This window comes from Callithrix jacchus, chromosome 3 (genome assembly GCF_049354715.1).
Source record: "Callithrix jacchus isolate 240 chromosome 3, calJac240_pri, whole genome shotgun sequence".
Classification (NCBI taxonomy): Eukaryota; Metazoa; Chordata; class Mammalia; order Primates; family Cebidae; genus Callithrix; species Callithrix jacchus.
The window spans coordinates 30177598-30195262 of record NC_133504.1 but is presented as its reverse complement, the minus strand read 5'-3'; the positions used below and the strand labels follow the sequence as shown (position 1 = coordinate 30195262).

The following is a 17665-nucleotide window of genomic DNA, read 5'->3' as shown; positions in this document are numbered from 1 at the left end:
CTGGAGTTTTGCCTGGGCTAGAGACCTGTGCAAATTCTCGTGTTTGTGTTGGAAGGTGAAATTACCATTTACTAAAGAGGAAGGAGCTAAATAATATAGATCTGTGGGTGTTTTTTTTTTTTAAAAAAAACTCAACTTATCTGGTATTTTATTTGAATGGATAAAAATCTAATTTTCCTAAGGCAGCAGCTTATTTCTAAATATAGATGAAAAATAGATACCCATTAGACAAAATTGAAGGCTTTTTGTTCTACATTTACAAAGCCTTTGAAATATTAATTTCTTAGCAGTTCCTAGGAGGTGGGGTTTCCTCTTTGGTAACAGTTACTAACCTTACTTGATGCGGATAAAATCACTCATCAATGCAAAATGTGTTAGAACTTGATAAAATAAAGCTTTGAGTTTGAGAAATAAAGGTATATTTAAAATGGAAATTAAAAAAAAGAAAAGAAAAAAACAGAATGACAACCACTGCACAATACATGGCTCAGAAATGAATGGGATTGAAATAGTCAAATAAATGTGAGAAAATATTCTAAGACAAAAATCATAAATTCTATTTATGAATAGGGCCACCGGGTGCAGCAGTTCCAAATTCTGCTTTTCCAAAGTGAGACGTCATAACAATAATGCTTTAAATTAAAAAGTCCAAAATTATTGGAATGTGATTTAGTGACTATAAAAGAGCTGAAAAGTTCAACGTGGCTACCTTTGAAAAGTTGTGAAAAGTGGTTAGGAAGAAACATTTGCAATTCAAATAAATGTTGTAAACAATAATTGAAACTTTAAATCCAGATTTTTTAAAATTGTGGTTTTAGGCTGGGCACAGTGGCTGAAGTCTGTAATTCCAGCATTTTGGTGAGGCGGGCAGGACACCTGAGGTCTTGAGCTTGAGACCACACTGGCCAACGTGATGAAACTCCATCTGTACTAAAAATACAAAAATTAGCCAGCTGTTGTGGTGAGTACCTGTAATCCCAGCTACATGGGAGGCTGAGGCAAGATAATCGCTTGAACCCGAGAGGCGGAGGTTCCAATGATCCAAGATTGCACCATTAAACTCCAGCCTGGGTGACAGAGTGGAATGGTGACAGAGACATTTAAAAAAAAGGAGAGGGAGAAAGAGAGAAGGAAGGCGGGAAGGCGGGAAGGAAGGAAGGGAGGGAGGGAGGGAGGGAGGGATAAAGGCAGGAAGGAAGGAAAGATGATCTAGGTTACACAAGAAGTACTGATGTCTTTACTTGCTCATGACATGATTATCTATGCAGAAAATCCAATGGAATCTACATAAGAGCTCCTAGAAATGAGTTTAACAAGCTTATAGGAAATAAGATGAACTCACAAAAATCAATTTTCTATATTCTAGTAATAATTAGAATTGAAATAATAGACATAAAAAATATCAAACACTTAAGGACAAATTTGACAAAAGATGTTAAACACATGTACAAAAATTACAAATTTTAGACAATTACATAAAAATTCATGGAATAGACTAGATTCACTCTCAGTTATGTCTAATAGCTGACATGTTAAGATGTTAATTTTCTCCATACTAATATAAAAGATACAACACATAATCCCATCAAAATCACACCAGTCTTTTTTGTTAACACAAGTTTTTCCAAAAGTTACATTTTTTGGGCCAGGCATGATGGCTCAAGCCTGTAATCCCAGCACTTTGGGAGGTCGAGGCGGGTGGATCACAAGATCCATAGATCAAGACAGTACTGGTCAACATGGTGAAACCCTGTCTCTACTAAAAATACAAAAAATTAGCTGGGCATGGTGGTGCATGCCTGTAATCCCAGCTACTCAGGAGGCTGAGGCAGGAGAATTGCCTGAACCCAGGAGGCGGAGGTTGCGGTGAGCCGAGATCATGCCATTGCACTCCAGCCTGGGTAACAAGAGCGAAACTCCGTCTCAAAAAAAAAGTTACATATTTTTTATCTATTGAATAGATATTAATCCCTGAATTAACCAAAGAAACCTAAGGAGGAAAATATGGAACTAAGTTAATACAGATTCTGAGCCTAGAGATCAGTTCCCAAAGAGAAGTGAAGGACAGTAGCTGACCACACTAGAGGGTACTCTGTCCAGTGGGAATAGGAGAACAGATGTTCTACTGATTGTAGGGGTACAGTATGAGTATGTGTGTGTGTGTGTGTGTGTGTGTGTGTGTGGCAGAGGAGGATGTAAGAGTGCCATCTCTTTTTTTTTTTAGACGGAGTTTCACTCTTGTTTCCCAGGCTGGATTGCAATGGCATGATTCAGCTCACTGCAATCTCTGCCTTGGGGGTTCAAGCAGTTCTCCTACCTCAGCCTAATGAATAGCTGGGATTACAGGCATGTGCCACTATGCATGGCTAATGTGTTTGTATTTTTAGTAAAGATGGGGTTTCACCATTTTGGCCAGTCTTGTTTCAACCTCCTGATCTCAGGTGATCTGTCCACTTCAGCCTACCAAAGTGCTAGGATTAAAGGCATGAGCTACCATCTCATTTTCTATAAAACTAAGGTAGTCCTGACAAAGACACACTGAATAAAAAATAAAATTACTTAGAAATTGAGGTAGACAGATGAAAGGGAAAAGTGGCATTGGGCATGGAGGTTCATGCCAGTAATCCCAGTGCTTTAGGAGGCTAAGGCATGAGAAATGCTTTAGGTCACACGTTCAAGACCAGCCTGGGCAAAATAGAAATTAAAAAAAAAAAAAATTAACTAAAAAAAAAGTTGGTCAGGTGCAGTGGCTCACACCTCTAATCCCAGCACTGAGGCAGGCATGTCACAATGTCAGGAGTTTGAGACCAGCCTGATCAACAGGGTGAAACCCCAACTCTACTAAAAATACAAAAATCAGCCAGGTGTGGTGGTGCGTGCCTGTAATCCCAGCTACTCAGAAGGCTGAGGCAGGAGAATCGCTTGAACCTGGGAGACAGAAGTTACAGTGAGCTGAGATTGCACCATTGCACTACAGCCTGGGTGACACAGTGATTAATAAAGACTTAATCTTTCTTAAAGGAAAAATGCATAGGCAATACCGAAGAAACATTATTGGGCTGCTACTGGCAATAACTGGGGTAATAATTTTTTTTTACATAATACATTACTTTAGTAGTATATATTTGTAGTATTTTTTTAGGATTTCTAAAGTAGTTTGTCTTTGACTCCATAATTTGTTATAAAGTAGGTCCTATAATCATATTTTCTAGTGCTAAACTGAGATATAAACAATTCTGCTTTTTTTTTGAGTGTGTGGGAAAAATAGAACAAAACACAGAATTACGAAAACTAGATTCACTGGCTCTATTATGTTTGCTAGGTGTCAGAAAATGACAGTTTTCTAACAGTTATTTATTCACAATCTGTTACTCTAGAAATTTGAAGAGGTTTTGAGTCCATTCCAGTATAAAAATAAGGCCAAAGTGATCCTGTAAAATCATCATTAAAAGTATACAGTAGAGAGCTATCATTCAGATTATAAAAGGAAACCTCATTCATTTCATAATCTAAAAAAATGCCAATCTTACTAGGTCTTACTTTTGGCAGCAGATTAATTTCCTCATGACCCAATATAATATAATTATCCTGACCAGATCGCCGAATTCCCCACAATCCATTCTGTACTAATGTTGGTGGATGCTTCCTCCGTCTGGGAAGAGAGTCATTACAGACACCAAGGATCCATTCAGGCTTGTCTTTCACTTCTACTTCCCAGTACTGCCGGCCACTACTATAGCCCTTAGAACCCACAACAGCTGGGAGGCGATAAAATCTTCTTGGGCTTGGAGGTAAGTTTTGCACTGTATTTCCATAGTGCACAGTTTTTCTATCTGCTGAGACTATAAGTTTACGATGTGCTGTTTCAGGATCTAGAATTACATCCACTTGAAATTGCTTGATAATTTTGTATAGGCCAGAATATTGTGGAGGCAGACGGTAACCATATTCTTTTAATCTGAATGAAAAAGGTTCAGGGAATTTGAAATTTTTGTATCTGTGATAGATGTCCTTAACATTTGCCAGTAATTCCAGTCCTGACTTCATATATATGCTCTGTATCTCCTTTAGTAGATATTTTAATGAGGAGGTATCATCTGAGAATTTTCTTAGGCTTTCATTCAGTTGTGCTAAAATATCCATCTCTTCATCTTGTAATTGCCCAAGAACAGTCTCTTGCTCATTTTGGAGAAATAACCTAAGTTGCTCAAATTCAGACCTGACTTCTTCTTCCTTACGTTTTACCTTTTTCTTCAGTTCTAACAATTTTCTGGTTTGTATAGTAATGATTTTATCAGTTAATTCCACTCCCTCCTTCCATGGTGCATTGTATTGCTCCAATTTTTTCCTGTGATAGGAGGCAGCCTTCTTTATGGGCCAAACACAGTGAAGCTGGTGATCAGTGGAGAAACTGCACCTTGGACATAAAAGCTCTAGGTCTTCCTGACAGAAAAAGGTCAAAACCTGTTCATGCTTCTTACATACATGCTTCTCTTCTTGCCTCTTTCTCTTGTTTCTTATCTGGAGTTGCTTAGCAATTTCAGTCAAACGACCCAGTTGAGGATTGCTTGTCAATTTCCTTTCTGGACAGCAAAAGTGGCAAAGAGGGCAGGGAAAACTATCATCTAGATCCTTCCAGGATATAGTGATGCAGGAGAAACAGAAGTTATGCCCACAACTGATGGTCACTGGGTCTTGCAAGTAGTCCAGACAGATGGGACAGCTAGCCACCGCTTGAAGGTCAGCCATTGAGCCTTGAACAAAGATGGTAGGTAAAGTAATTATTTTAATAAGGCCTAGCTCTCTAGACCTCAAGTCCTAGTAAGCAGTAGGTATCTTCCCCCAGACCTTGAAGTTTGAATTGGCTTTCAGTTTTACTGCTTTGGCATGTTGTTGACAGCTTCTAGAAACTTCTCAGCTCCTTAGCTTCAGAGTCTACGTCCGTGAATACTTCACAGACTGCAGCCTATTGTACATTTCAACATATTAGCTGGGCTGCAGCTCTTCCCACTTAATGAAATAAAGTCAAGTTTTCTTCAAGAAAGTAGACTCAGGTCCAAGATAAGGAATCCTTCCTATGAGTGAGAAAAGACACCACGGTACAAATCTGATTACATAATCACAAATGTATTAAACATTCACATAGGAATCATCAAAGAATGCTGAAATCACTGGGTGGATGTTCTTGGAAAAACAAGATATTCAAATGCAGAGATTCACAACATACATTACTAACACACACACACACACACACACACATACAGTATCTTAAAAATGTGGAACAAACTTATGTGCTTCCTGAGAGAATGCAATGGCAAGTTTATAGCATTGCTCATATCATATTCTTCCCAAAAATACTGACTTTCAAGCTGACCATGAGAAAATTAATTCAGAGTGTGGATCATTCCTACTAGATAACTGGCATGTATTCTTCAAAACTGTCAATTATAGGAAAAACAAGCATAAAAAAAGATTTCCAGATTTAAGGAGATGAAAGAAACATGAAAAATACAACATGTGATACCTGATTGGATCTAAAATCTTGAAATTTAACAATAACAACAAAAAAACTAAAAATGCTGGAACCAGGCCAGGTATGGTGGCTAACACCTGTAATCACAACACTGAGGGGCCAAGCCTTGTGACTCCCTTGCAGCCAGGGGTTCAAGACCAGCCTGATCAATATGGTGAAACCCAACCTCTACTAAAAATATACAGCATTAGCTGGGCAAGGTGGCATGTGCATGTAATCCCAGCTGCTTGAGAGGCTGAGGCAGGAGAATCACTTCGCTGGACCCTGGGAGGTAGAGGTTGCAGTGAGCCGAGTTTATAGGACAGCACTACACCATGGGCACTAGAGTGAAAGAGAGAGAGAGAGAGAAGGAAGGAAGGGACGAAAGAAGGAGAGAGAACAGGGAACAAATAAATGTGAGAATCTTAGTATGGACTCTATCTCACATAATGTTCTACCAGTGTTATGTTGGGTACAATGAAATTATAGTAAAAAATAAATGGCTTCATTGTTAGGAGATCCATATTGATACACAGCAGGAAGCCATCTGGAAATCTGAAGCTTTCAGAAATTTCCAGAATTTAACAAAATATATAGCCAAGCATGATAGCTCACACCTTTAATCCCAGCACTTTATAAGGCCAAGGTGAACAGATCACCTGAGGTCGGGTGTTTGAGATCAGCCTGACAAACATAGAGATATCCTGTCTTCACTAAAAATATATAATTAGCTGGGTGTGGTGGTGCATGCCTGTAATTCCAGCTACTCAGGAGGCTGAGGCAGGAGAATTGCTTGAACCTGGGAGGTGGAGGTTGCAGTGAGCTGAGATGGCGTAATTGCACTCCAGCCTGGTTGACACAGCGAGACTGTGTCTCAAACAAACAAAAACATATATAAACAGAGAAAACATGAATGTAACAATAAGTTAACAATGGAGTGAATCCAGGATAGAGTATAAGGATACCCACCCTTTCAAATTTTCTGTTGGTCTGACACTTTCAAAATAAAAGAGATGAAAACTTCCTGGCTTGCTTTCAAAACACCTACAGGTACCTGATTTTAAGCAAGTCAGATTCCTCCATCAAACCTTGCAAGCTACCTAACCCAGCCTGACTAACATGGAGAAAGTCCATCTCTACTAAAAATACAAAATGAGCCCGGTGTGGTGGCGCATGCCTGTAATCCCAGCCACCATAGTCGCTGAGGCAGGATAATCACTTGAACCTAGGAGTCAGAGGTTTCAGTGAGCTAAGATCATGCCATTGCACTCTAGTATGGGCAGCAAGGGTGAAACTCTGTCTTTATATATATATATATGATGTAAATGGTACCCAATATGTGCCATTCTTCTTGGCCAAAGGAACTTTCTGCTAGATGTCTTGTAATCTGAAACCAAACAAGAGCCATGAATTGCATTTGCTTATTAGTTCTTTTAAATCTTTTTCAATCTAGAAAAATGTTCCCTGCCTCCACCTATGTCCTAGACTACCCCAAATTCAAGATTTGCCAATTGCTTTACGGGTTCTTCTTTTTTTATCAGGTAGAGCCTTGCTCTGTTGCCCAGGCTGGAGTGCAGTTACAGGATCTTGGTTCATTGCAGTCTCCGCCTCCTGGATTCAAGTGATACTCCTGCTTCAGCCTCCTGAGTAGCTGGAACAACAGGTATACGCCACCACACCCAGTTAATTTTTGTATATTATGTGGAGACGGGTTTTTGCCATGCTGTTCAGGCTAGTCTTGAACTCTGGACCACAGGTGATCTGCCTGCCTCGGCCTCCTAAAGTGCTGGGATTATGGGCATAAGCCACCACTCCCGACATGCTTATTGCTTGTTGATATCATTTAATTTGTACCTTAGGCCTTCACTTTTTAAACAAATTACATGTTTCCCCTCTTTACAACCTGTTAATAACTCCCCATAAGTCACAACAAAGTTTTTCACCCTGAGCTCACCATTCAAAGCCCTCTGTATTTCATAGATATCTTGCTTTCCCTCTTCTGCACAAACCACTTTCTGCTTAGATTACCTTACTCTCACTTCTTTCCTAGGACTGTTTTGCAACTAGAGACTCAGCACAAGTGACATGTTCTCAAGGATATTTTATTATATGTCAGGCCTATGTTAGGGATCTTCCATATAGTCACAGGTTCAACCAAACCGTCAGAACAACTCCATCAGTTGGGAGCTACTATCCTTACTTAGAGTTGTAAATGCTGCATCCACCAGAATTTGAACACGCTTATCCATCATTTCGCTGACTGGCATAGCCACTGGCATGATAATCACTAAGTCGTAGCGCTCCTTCCTTACACTCCCACAGCAGCCTATGCATCTCTCTATATGAAACCACCTTACATCTTTCATATTTGATATGCTCAGTTGTTCATACTTAATAATGTCTCCCAAATATTTTAACAGGGAATAGTGCACTTACTGGTCCAACATTACAATGGTGAAAACAGGTTAACATACAAATTGAGAGCTAACAATACCTAACAGAACTGGGTTTTCATCCAACTCTAACACTTTGCTACCTACATGTACTTGCTCAAGTTAATTTCTGGGTTTCACTTTTCAGAAAGTAAGAAATAATACTATCTCAGGTTTTAAGCATAAATGAATAAATAATGTAAGACATTTGTCATAGTCCTTGGCATTTAACACATGTACAATAAAAAGTGTTAAAAGACTATCTCAGAAAATCTCTCAAGAAGTCATATAAATTTAGCTGAATCCACATTTCTATTACAGACATGAGCCACCTTATCCAGCATACTTTATTTACTATATGTAAAACATGCATATATAGAGATATCTCTATTTGCTTACATATAAAGCACATTGCCACGGTGTGGTAGATCACGCCTTTAATCCCAGGACATTGGGAGGCCCAGGTAGGCAGACTACAGGGTCAGGAGTTCAAGACCTGCCTGACCAACATGGGGAAAACTCGTGTCTTCAAAAAATACGAAAACATTCCATATGAAAGTCTTAACTGCAGTGGTTAAAAAAAAAAAAAAAAAAAATATATATATATATATATATATACGAAAACATTAACTGGGCATGGTAGTGCACACCTGTAAGCCTAGCTACTCAGGAGGCTGAGGCAGGAGAATCGTTTCAACCCAGAAGGTGGAGGTTGCAGTGAGCCATGATCGCACCACTGTACTCCACCCTGGGTGACAGAAAGAGACACTGTCTCAAAAAAAAACCACACAAAGCATATTGGGCCAGGTGTGGTGGCTCGCACCTGTAATCCCAGCACTTTGGGAGGGCAAGGAAGTGGATCACTTGAGGTCAGGAGTTCAAGAACTGCATGGTCAACAGGGTAAAACCCCATCTCTCCTGAAAATAAAAAAATTAACTGGCATAGGCCAGGTGTGATTGCTCATGCCTGTAATTCTAACACTTTGGGAGGCCGAAGTGTGTGGATCACCTGAGGTCAAGAGTTCCAGACCAGCCTGAGCAACATGGTGAAACCTTGTCTCCACTAAAAATATAAAAATTAGCCATGCCTGGTGGTGGGCATTCAAAATCCCAGCTACTAGGGAGGACAAGGCAGGAGAACTACTTGAACCTGGGAGGCAGAAGTTGCAGTGAGCCACGATAGCTCCATTGCACTCCAGCCTGGGCGACAGAGAAAAAAAAAAAAAACCTCTATCTCAAAAAAAAGAAGAAGGAAACATTTTAGGCCGGGCACAGTGGCTCACTCCTGTCATCCCAGCACTTTGGGAGGCAGAGGCAGGCAGATCACAAAGTCAAGAGATGGAGACCATCCTGGCCAATATGATGAAACCCCTTCTCTAAAAAAAAAAAAAAAAATTAGCTGGCAATGATGGCACATGCCTGTAATTCCAGCTACTTCGAAGGCTGTGGCAGAAAAATCACTTGAACTTGGAAGACAGAGGTTACAGTGAGTGGAGATCTTGCCACTGCACTTTTCAGCATGGGCAACAGAGCAAGTATCTGTCTCAATAAAAAACCACATTGAAGACTGGGCGCGGTGGTTCACGCCTATAATCCCAGCACTTTGGGAGGCCGAGGCGGATGGATCACCAGGTCAAGAGATCGAGACCATCCTGGTCAACATGGTGAAACCCTGTCTCTACTAAAAATACAAAAATTAGCTGGGCATTGTGGCGCATGCCTGTAGTCCCAGCTACTTGGGAGGCTGAGGCAGGAGAATTGCTTGAACCCAGGAGACAGAGGTTGCGATGAGCCGAGATCGCGCCATTGCACTTCAGCTTGGGTAACGAGCAAAACTCTGTCTCAAACAAACAAAAAAAAACCACATTGACATTTCAACCTAAAAGCTGTTATGTCTTATAAGGTGTTAATTCTCAAGTAATTAGTAAAGGTAGTAACTTCCAAAGGCTCACTGCAGTAATGGTGTGCTTCAGAAAATTTTCCTATTCTAATTGTGGAATTAAACAGAAGTTTCTGAATTTTAAAATACATCCTTTATTTCAAATAGCCCTCGTATCTACAAGTTCAGCATCCACTAATGCAATCAACTTTGGAAATGATTGAAAATACATATTCCTGGGATGTAGAATCTCCATCCACTGGTCATGAGCATACATATGGACTAATGGCCAGGGATGGTAGTTCAGGCGTGTAATCCCAGAACTTTGGGAGGCCAAGGTGGGCAGATCGCTTGAGCCCAGGAATTCAACACCAGCCTGAGCAACATGGAAAAATCCCATCTCTACAAAATACCATTTCTACCGAAGAAATGAAAACAAATATAAAGAATACTGTCTCTTACAAATCGCTCTTCCCATCTGCCCACACTACGTGTGGCTATGGTGACTCCCAGTACTTGCTTAATACTTTCAAATTGGTACTTTTGAGCAGAACAAGAAAGTTTGAAAGTGCATGGTAATGAGGTGAGCTTGCATAGGGCACTCAGAGATTGGAAAAATTGAGGCTTTAGAAGTTTTAAGAATCCTTCATGTCGAGGTGTGGTGGCTTTTACTTGTAATCCCAGCACTTTCGGAGGCCATGGCAGAGGGATTACCTGAGGTCAGGTGTTCAAGACCAGCCTAGACAATATGGTAAAACCCTGTCTCTACTAAAAATACTAAAATTAACCAGGCATGGTGGCATGCCTGTAGTCCCTGGTACTTGGGAGGCTGAGGCAGGAGAATCCCTGAAACCTGGGAGGTGGAGGTCCCAGTGTGCTAAGATCGCACCATTGTACTCCAGCCTGGGTGACAAGAGAGAAACTTTACAATCTTGCATGTTCTTCACATGTACCCCAAAACCTAAAATGCAATAAAACAAAAATGATCAAAATAAAAAAACCACAAATAACTAAATATATATATGTATGTATACTGTAACATATATATATATATATATACACACACACACACATACCTGTAATCCCAGAACTTTGGGAGGCAGGTGGATCATGAGGTCAGTAGGATCAGCCTGGCCAAGATGGTGAATCCCTGTCTCTACTGAAAATACAAAAATTAGCTGGGTGCAGTGGCAGGCTCCAGTATTCCCAGGTACTTGGAGACTAAGGCAGGAGAATCGCTTGAGCCCGGGATGCAGAGATTGCAGTGAGCCAAGATCCCACCACTGCACTCTAGCCTAGGTGACAGAGCAAGACTCCATCAAAAAAAAAAAAAAAATCTTGCCCAATGTCACATAGTAAACTGCAAAGCATCATTGGGAAAAATTATAAAATCAAAAATATAGTTTTGAAAAAAAGGCCGGGGAGCAGTAGCTCACTCCCAGCACTTAGGGAGGTGAGGTCGGCAGATCACCTGAGGTTAGGAGCTGGAGACCCGCCTGGATAACATGGTGAGACCCCTTTTCTTTCTTTCTTTTTTTTTTTTTTTTTTTTTTTGAGACACAGTCCTGCTCTTTCGCCAGTCTGGGGTACAGTGGCACAGTCTCAGCTCATTGCAACCTCTAACTCCTGGATTCAAGCAATTCTCCCTCCACAGCTTACATAGTAGCTGGGACTACAGGCGCGTGCCACAACACCCTGCTAATTTTTGTATTTTTGATAGAGACGCGGTTTCACGATGCTGGCCAAGATGGTTTCCATCTTCTGCCCTTGTGATCCACCCACCTTGACCTCCCAACGTACTGGCATTAGAGGCGTGAGCCATCAAGCCCATCTGGTGAAACCCCGTTTCTATTAAAAATAGAAAAAAAATTAGCCGGGTGTGGTGGCTGTAATCCCAGCTACTCCCGGGGCTGAGGCAGGAGAATCTCTTGAACTGGGTAGGTAGAGGTTGCAGTGAGCAGAGATCGCACCATTGCATTGCACTCCAGCTTGGGCAACAAGAGCGAAACTCTGTCTCAAAAAAAAAAAAAGAAAGAAAAGAAAACATACACAAAAAAAGGACTCTCGCACAGTGTAAAGGATAGAAGAAGTACTCACTTGATCTTTTGACCTCGTGATCCACCCGCCTCGTTTAGTGAAACCCCGTCTCTACTAAAAATACAAAAAATTAGCTGAGCACGGTGGCGCGTGCCTGTAATCCCAGCTACTTGGGAGGCTGAGGCAGGAGAATTGCCTGAACCCAGGAGGCGGAGGTTGCAGTGAGCCGAGATGGCGCCATTGCACTCCAGCCTGGGTAACAAGAGCGAAACTCCATCTCAAAAACAAAAAGGATGCTTCCATAGGTCAGCGGTGCAGGTGATGTAGGCTGGTCGGATCTCAACTGGCAACTACCATTTCGCTCCCTTAACTCCCCACCCCCACCCCCAAACAGCTACATTAATTCTTTGAAAATAATACGGCCACTTCATAAACCCTAATTCAGATTATAACATTTAAAGCTTAATTGATGCGGCCCCCACCCCCCTTCTAACTCTACAATCTTGAATTTTTCACAAGACCTTCACCAGACACTAAGGCGATCCAGTTGTTGGCAAGCTGCCACTCAGAGGTTTAGGCACAGAGAATGATCCGGAAGCCCCTACCCTGCTAAGCCTCCTGGCGAGGCCCTCCTGGACCTTTCCTGTGGCCTTCCCAGCTCACCTGGAGTAGACGGATCAGTGACCCTGGCCAGGGGGTTCTTAGGACTCACTGAGCACCGGGAGGAAGGTCTCAGACCCCCCACCCCCACCAAGGGCGCGCCTTCCTGCCTGGGGCTCAGCCTGTGCGGTGGTTGGCTAGTCCTCCGGAAGTGGGAGGGGAGGGCCTGCGCGTGCTCTGTGACCCTGGGTGCAGGGACACTGTCAAACTTATGAGAGCTGGGGCGACCTCCTCCATGATCAGGGCCCAGTTGGCCCCAAGTGCCATTTAATTCCCCTGGCTATCTTTTCGGATTCTTACGATTTTTTTTTCCCAAATGATTTTAGTTGAACGAAGAGCATTAATAGTTTTCCAAAGAAATTATTACTTCTGACCGGGCGCGGTGGCTCAAGCCTGTAATCCCAGCACTTTGGGAGGTCGAGGCGGGTGGATCACGAGGTCAACAGATAAAGACCATCCTGGTCAACATGGTGAAACCCCGTCTCTACTAACAAAAAAAATTAGCTGGGCACGGTGGAGTGTGCCTGTAATTCCAGCTACTCAGGAGGCTGAAGCAGGAGAATTGCCTGAACCCAGGAGGCGGAGGTTGCGGTGAGCCGAGATCGCACCATTGCACTCCAGCCTGGGTAACAAGAGCGAAACTCCGTCTCAAAAAAAAAAAAAAGAAACTATTACTTCTTTGAAGAAGCTGCTGTTACAGTAAAAGTATAATATAAGTACAGATAAAACTTTACAGTAATTCAATTTTATAGTTATATGTGTGTTCACTACCTGAAGAGCTGGTTGTTAACATTTTCTGATCCCCACCTGACTTTGATATCTTCAATTACATGATTCTTAAGAAGTTTCCTCAACAGTTTGATAGTCGGTTGCCTTGTAACTTCAGGACCAAAATTGCTATTATTTCTTAATAGGTCATAAAGCCAATCCACTGCTTCTCCTGCTGTGAAACAATTGCCGTATTTTTTAAAGTGTTGTCTGTGTTTTCTTAGGGCCATTCCAGTTCGAAAAGATGTGGTAACTTCATTCCACAGCTTGGTGGCACGATAAGGCCCGGGAGGCACACCCCGACTCTCCATAGGCCTGTCAGCGCCCGGTGGGGTCCATGGCTGCGAAGGCGACCCTCAGGCTCAGCGGCCCGGGCAGCGGCGTGTCCCTGCACAACCGTTGGCCACACCACCAGTTTGAATACGATTTTTTATTTATATGAGCAAACTTGAGGGTCCAAGTGAGGCTGCAAGCTGATTGAAAGCTTCACCAGCACAGCATCCCCTCCCAGATGGTGAGGGAAGGGAGTGCTTTGCAAGATCAAGTGCTTCCCATAGCCTGGGGTCACAGGGTGGAGAGGTTGAGTATCCTCTAACCTTGAAAGAGGAACAGACGTGCCTGTGGATCAGTTTGCATCACAGTGGCTGACTGGGTGGATCCCTCACACCCTGTGGGATTGTGTCCCACCCTATCAACTCAGGTTCACCTCTGGAAGTGACATTTCAGTTGGAATTTGAGGGATGAAGAGGCATTCGTTGGACAAATTCCGTGGTCAAAGTCTTTAAGGCTGAAAGAAGACCAAATGTGAAGACTCTCAACGTTTTATTTAGTACAGAGCCGGGCGAAGTGGCTCCCGCCTGTACTCCCAGCACTTTGGGAGGCTGAGACAGACGGATCACTTAAGATCAGGAGTTCCGGACCACCCCGATTGACTTGGTGAAACCCCGCCTTTTTTTTTTTTTTTTTTTTGAGACGGAGTATCGCTGTTGTTACCCAGACTGGAGTGCAATGGCACGAACTCGGCTCACCGCAACCTCTGCCTCCTGGGTTCAAGCAATTCTCCTGCCTCAGCCTCCAGAGTAGCTGGGACTACAGGCGCGCGCCACCCTGCCCAGCTAAAATTTATATTTTTATTAGAGTCGGGGTTTCACCTTGTTGACCAGGATGGTCTCAATCTCTTGACCTGGTGATCCACCCGCCTCGGCTTCCCAAAGTGCTGAGATTACAGGCGTGAGCCACCGCGCCCGGCCTCCCGCCTTTAAAAAAAAAAAATTAGTACAGGCCGAGCACGGTGGTGCACACCTGTAATCCAATCCCCTTCAGAGGCAGAGGTGGGAGGATGGCTTGAGGCCAGGAATTCAGGATAAGCCTGGGTAACATAGCCAGACACTGCCTATACAACAAAACGCTTTATTAATTTTTTTTTTTTTTTGAGAAAAAGTCTCGCTCTGTTGCCCAGACTAGTTGTAGTGGTGCGATCTCAGCTCACTGCAATCTCTGCTTCCCGGCTTCAAGCAATTTTCCTGCCTCAGCCTCCCGAGTAGCTGGGACTACAGGCACACGCTGCCATGCCCAGCTATTTTTTTTTTTTTTTTTTTTTAAGTAGAGATGCGGTTTCACCGTGTTGCCCAGGCGGGTCTCAAACTCCTGAGCTCAGGCAATCCACCTGCCTCAGCCTCCCAAAGTGCTATGATTACAGCCGTGAACCATCCCATCCATCCAGAAATGGTAATTTTTTAAAACTTGGTCAAAGACAAACTGAACGAGGTCATTTGGCTAAATGACCAAAACGTGGAGAGTTGCAAGAAGTAGAAAAGATGGAAAATGGCTTTTGTGAGGCTTATGAGATAGGCAAGAATCAATGCTGCAAGGAACTTTAGGCAAAATTGAGGATTTTGGTTTTTGTCAAATGCAAAGAAAAGCCAGTGAAGGATTTTAAACATTACGTAATAAGATTGGAATGGCGAAATAATGACTGTTTACAATTCGGGAAAAAGACCTGTTGATGCCTTTAATAGATCCTAGAAAGGGTGTGTTGTGGACAGTTGAGTAGAGGTTTGACCTAGACAATCAACAGATAAAAAAAAGTCCTGGTTGGTCAACCTTTTGAAATTCCAGTGGCTCCTGACAAAGAAAGAAAAAGAGATACTAGGGGCAGCAGCTTCCCCCATATTACTTTGCAGTAAGTGAGTGCATAGTTTATTTACTTATTTGTTATTTTTCCCCATGTGGAAATGCAATGGCACCAGCCTGGATCACTGCAAACTCTGCCTCCCAATTCAGCCTCCTGTGTTCCAGTGACTCTCCTGCAATAGCCTACCGAGTACCTGAGATTACAGATTCGCACCTCTATGCCCAGTTTTTTTGTGTGTTTTTACTACAAACGGGTTTCACTGTGTTCCCCAGACCGATATTAAACTCCTGGGCTCAAGTAATCCACCTGTCTCACGCTCGCAAAGTGCTGGGATTATTTACAGGCATGAGCCACCATGCCCAGCCTTTATATTATATAACTTAAATTGAAACGATGGAGCCAGTCACAGTGGTTTCTTACCTGTCACGGTATGTGGCGTTAAAAATTACTTAAGATACCCAAAGAATTATAAGTCTTTCTATTGTCAAGACACAAACATAGGTATATCTAAGAGAGCACTATTAACAATAGCAAAGACTTGGAACCAACCCACATGCCCACCAGTGATAGACTGGAAAAAGAAAATCTGGAACATTTCATCATGGAATACTATGCAGCCATAAAAAAAAATGAGATCATGTCATTTGCAGGGACAAGGAAGAAGCTGGGAGCCATCATTCTCAGCAAACTAACACAGGAACAGAAAACCAAACACTGCATGTTCTCACTCATATTAGTGGGATTTGAACAATGAGAATACATGGACACAGGGAGGAACAACACACATGAGGGCCCGTTGGGGTTTGGGGGTGAGGGGATGGAGAGCATTAGGACAAATACCGACTACACAAGGGGCTTATAACCTAGATGATGGGTTGATAGGTGCAGCAAACCACCATGGCACATGTATACCTATGTAAAAAATTTGCACATTCTGCACATGTATCTCGGAACTTGAATTAAACTAAAAGAAAAAAAAATTACTTGAGACCAGGCATGGTGGCTGATGCCTGCAGTGCCAGCACTTTGGGAGGCCGAGGTGGTTGATCTCTTGAGGTCCCAAGTAAATAAATAAATAGGTACATGCATACACACATACATACTTAATATAGGAACCCCTCAATATGACACTGAATCCTGCAAGGCTGACTATACCTCACTGGGTACAGCATAATTTAACAGCATAGGGTCCACCTGCTAGGTGCTAATTAACCTGAAGAGATGGAATTTAATTATTTTTCTGGAGCAGTTGCTCATAAGAATTTTCTTCTTTCCTATAAGAAGAGTTTAGAATCAATCTGGCTTTCACCCTTACTCATCCACTGAGCCTGTGCCAAGTTTATCAGTCATCAGCCATGGAATATTTTTCATGCCTGTCACATTCTAAGATGCTTTGTAGCCGTGCTCTGTGTCTGTTCCATCTGGATTTAGCAGGTCACTCTCCTTCTTCCTGTCAATATATGTATATATATAAAGGTCTGCAAGGACACATGACAGACTTTTTGCAGGTAGTTTGAAATATGTATGTATGTGTATATGTGTGTGCACATGTGTGTGCCTGTGTACTCCTGCAGGTTAGAGGACGGAAATAAAGAGTGGTGGTGAACGCTTCACTTTAGAACTAGGCTTCCAGGAGTTCAAACCCATGCTCTGTCCTCTTCCATCTGTGTGACCTTAGCAGTAATCTTTTCTGTCTTTCTCATCTAGGTAAATAAAAAGGAGGGATGGGGCAATAACAATTTAACTTCCTTTTTAGATGTATGATGACTAAATGAGTTTTCATAAGTTAAAGCACCTTGAATAGGGTCACACATGGTAAATGTAGTGTAAAAAACTTATAAAACATATATTTTGTTAATATAAATACCTGCCGATTATCTATAAACTCATTTGAAAAAGTTTTTTTTGCAACAGCTGGGATTGCAAGAAAAAAAAAGTAAATAATTTTTTCTGTTTCTCTCTGAAGACAGAAGTAAGATTATACAGGGAAGTGGTCAGGTGAGGTGGCTCATGTGTATAATCCCAGCAATTTGGGAGGCCAAGGCGGACAGATCACCTGAGGTCAGGAGTTTGAGACTAGCCTGGCCAACATGGCAAAACCTCATCTCTTCTAAAATACAAACATTATCCAGGCTTGGTGGCAGGTGCCTGTAATCACAGGTACTTCGGAGGCTGAGGCTGGAGAATCACTTCAGCCCAGGAGGTGGAGGTTGCATTGAACCAAGATTAGGCCACTACACACT

At 42.3% G+C, this 17665-nt stretch overlaps 1 protein-coding gene across 6 annotated transcripts in view; it reads right to left on the bottom strand.

Moving 5' to 3' along the window:
- Positions 1-17665, bottom strand: part of LOC100390986 (tripartite motif-containing protein 60-like) — a 55519-nt gene that overhangs the window by 10970 nt on the left and 26884 nt on the right. The window contains exons 1-4 of one of the 6 annotated variants that reach the window (XM_054252821.2): positions 12524-13861; positions 10900-10982; positions 6845-6899; positions 3541-5075 (exon numbers count right to left, since the gene is read on the bottom strand). In XM_054252821.2, the coding sequence (XP_054108796.2) occupies positions 3541-4749 (1209 nt within the window). In that variant the 5' untranslated portion in view covers positions 4750-5075; positions 6845-6899; positions 10900-10982; positions 12524-13861. Of the gene's footprint in view, positions 1-1459; positions 5076-6844; positions 6900-10899; positions 10983-12523; positions 13862-17665 lie in introns of those variants that run through there. The other 5 variants (XM_078366323.1, XM_054252822.2, XM_078366324.1 and 2 more) reach the window with 5 other exon arrangements.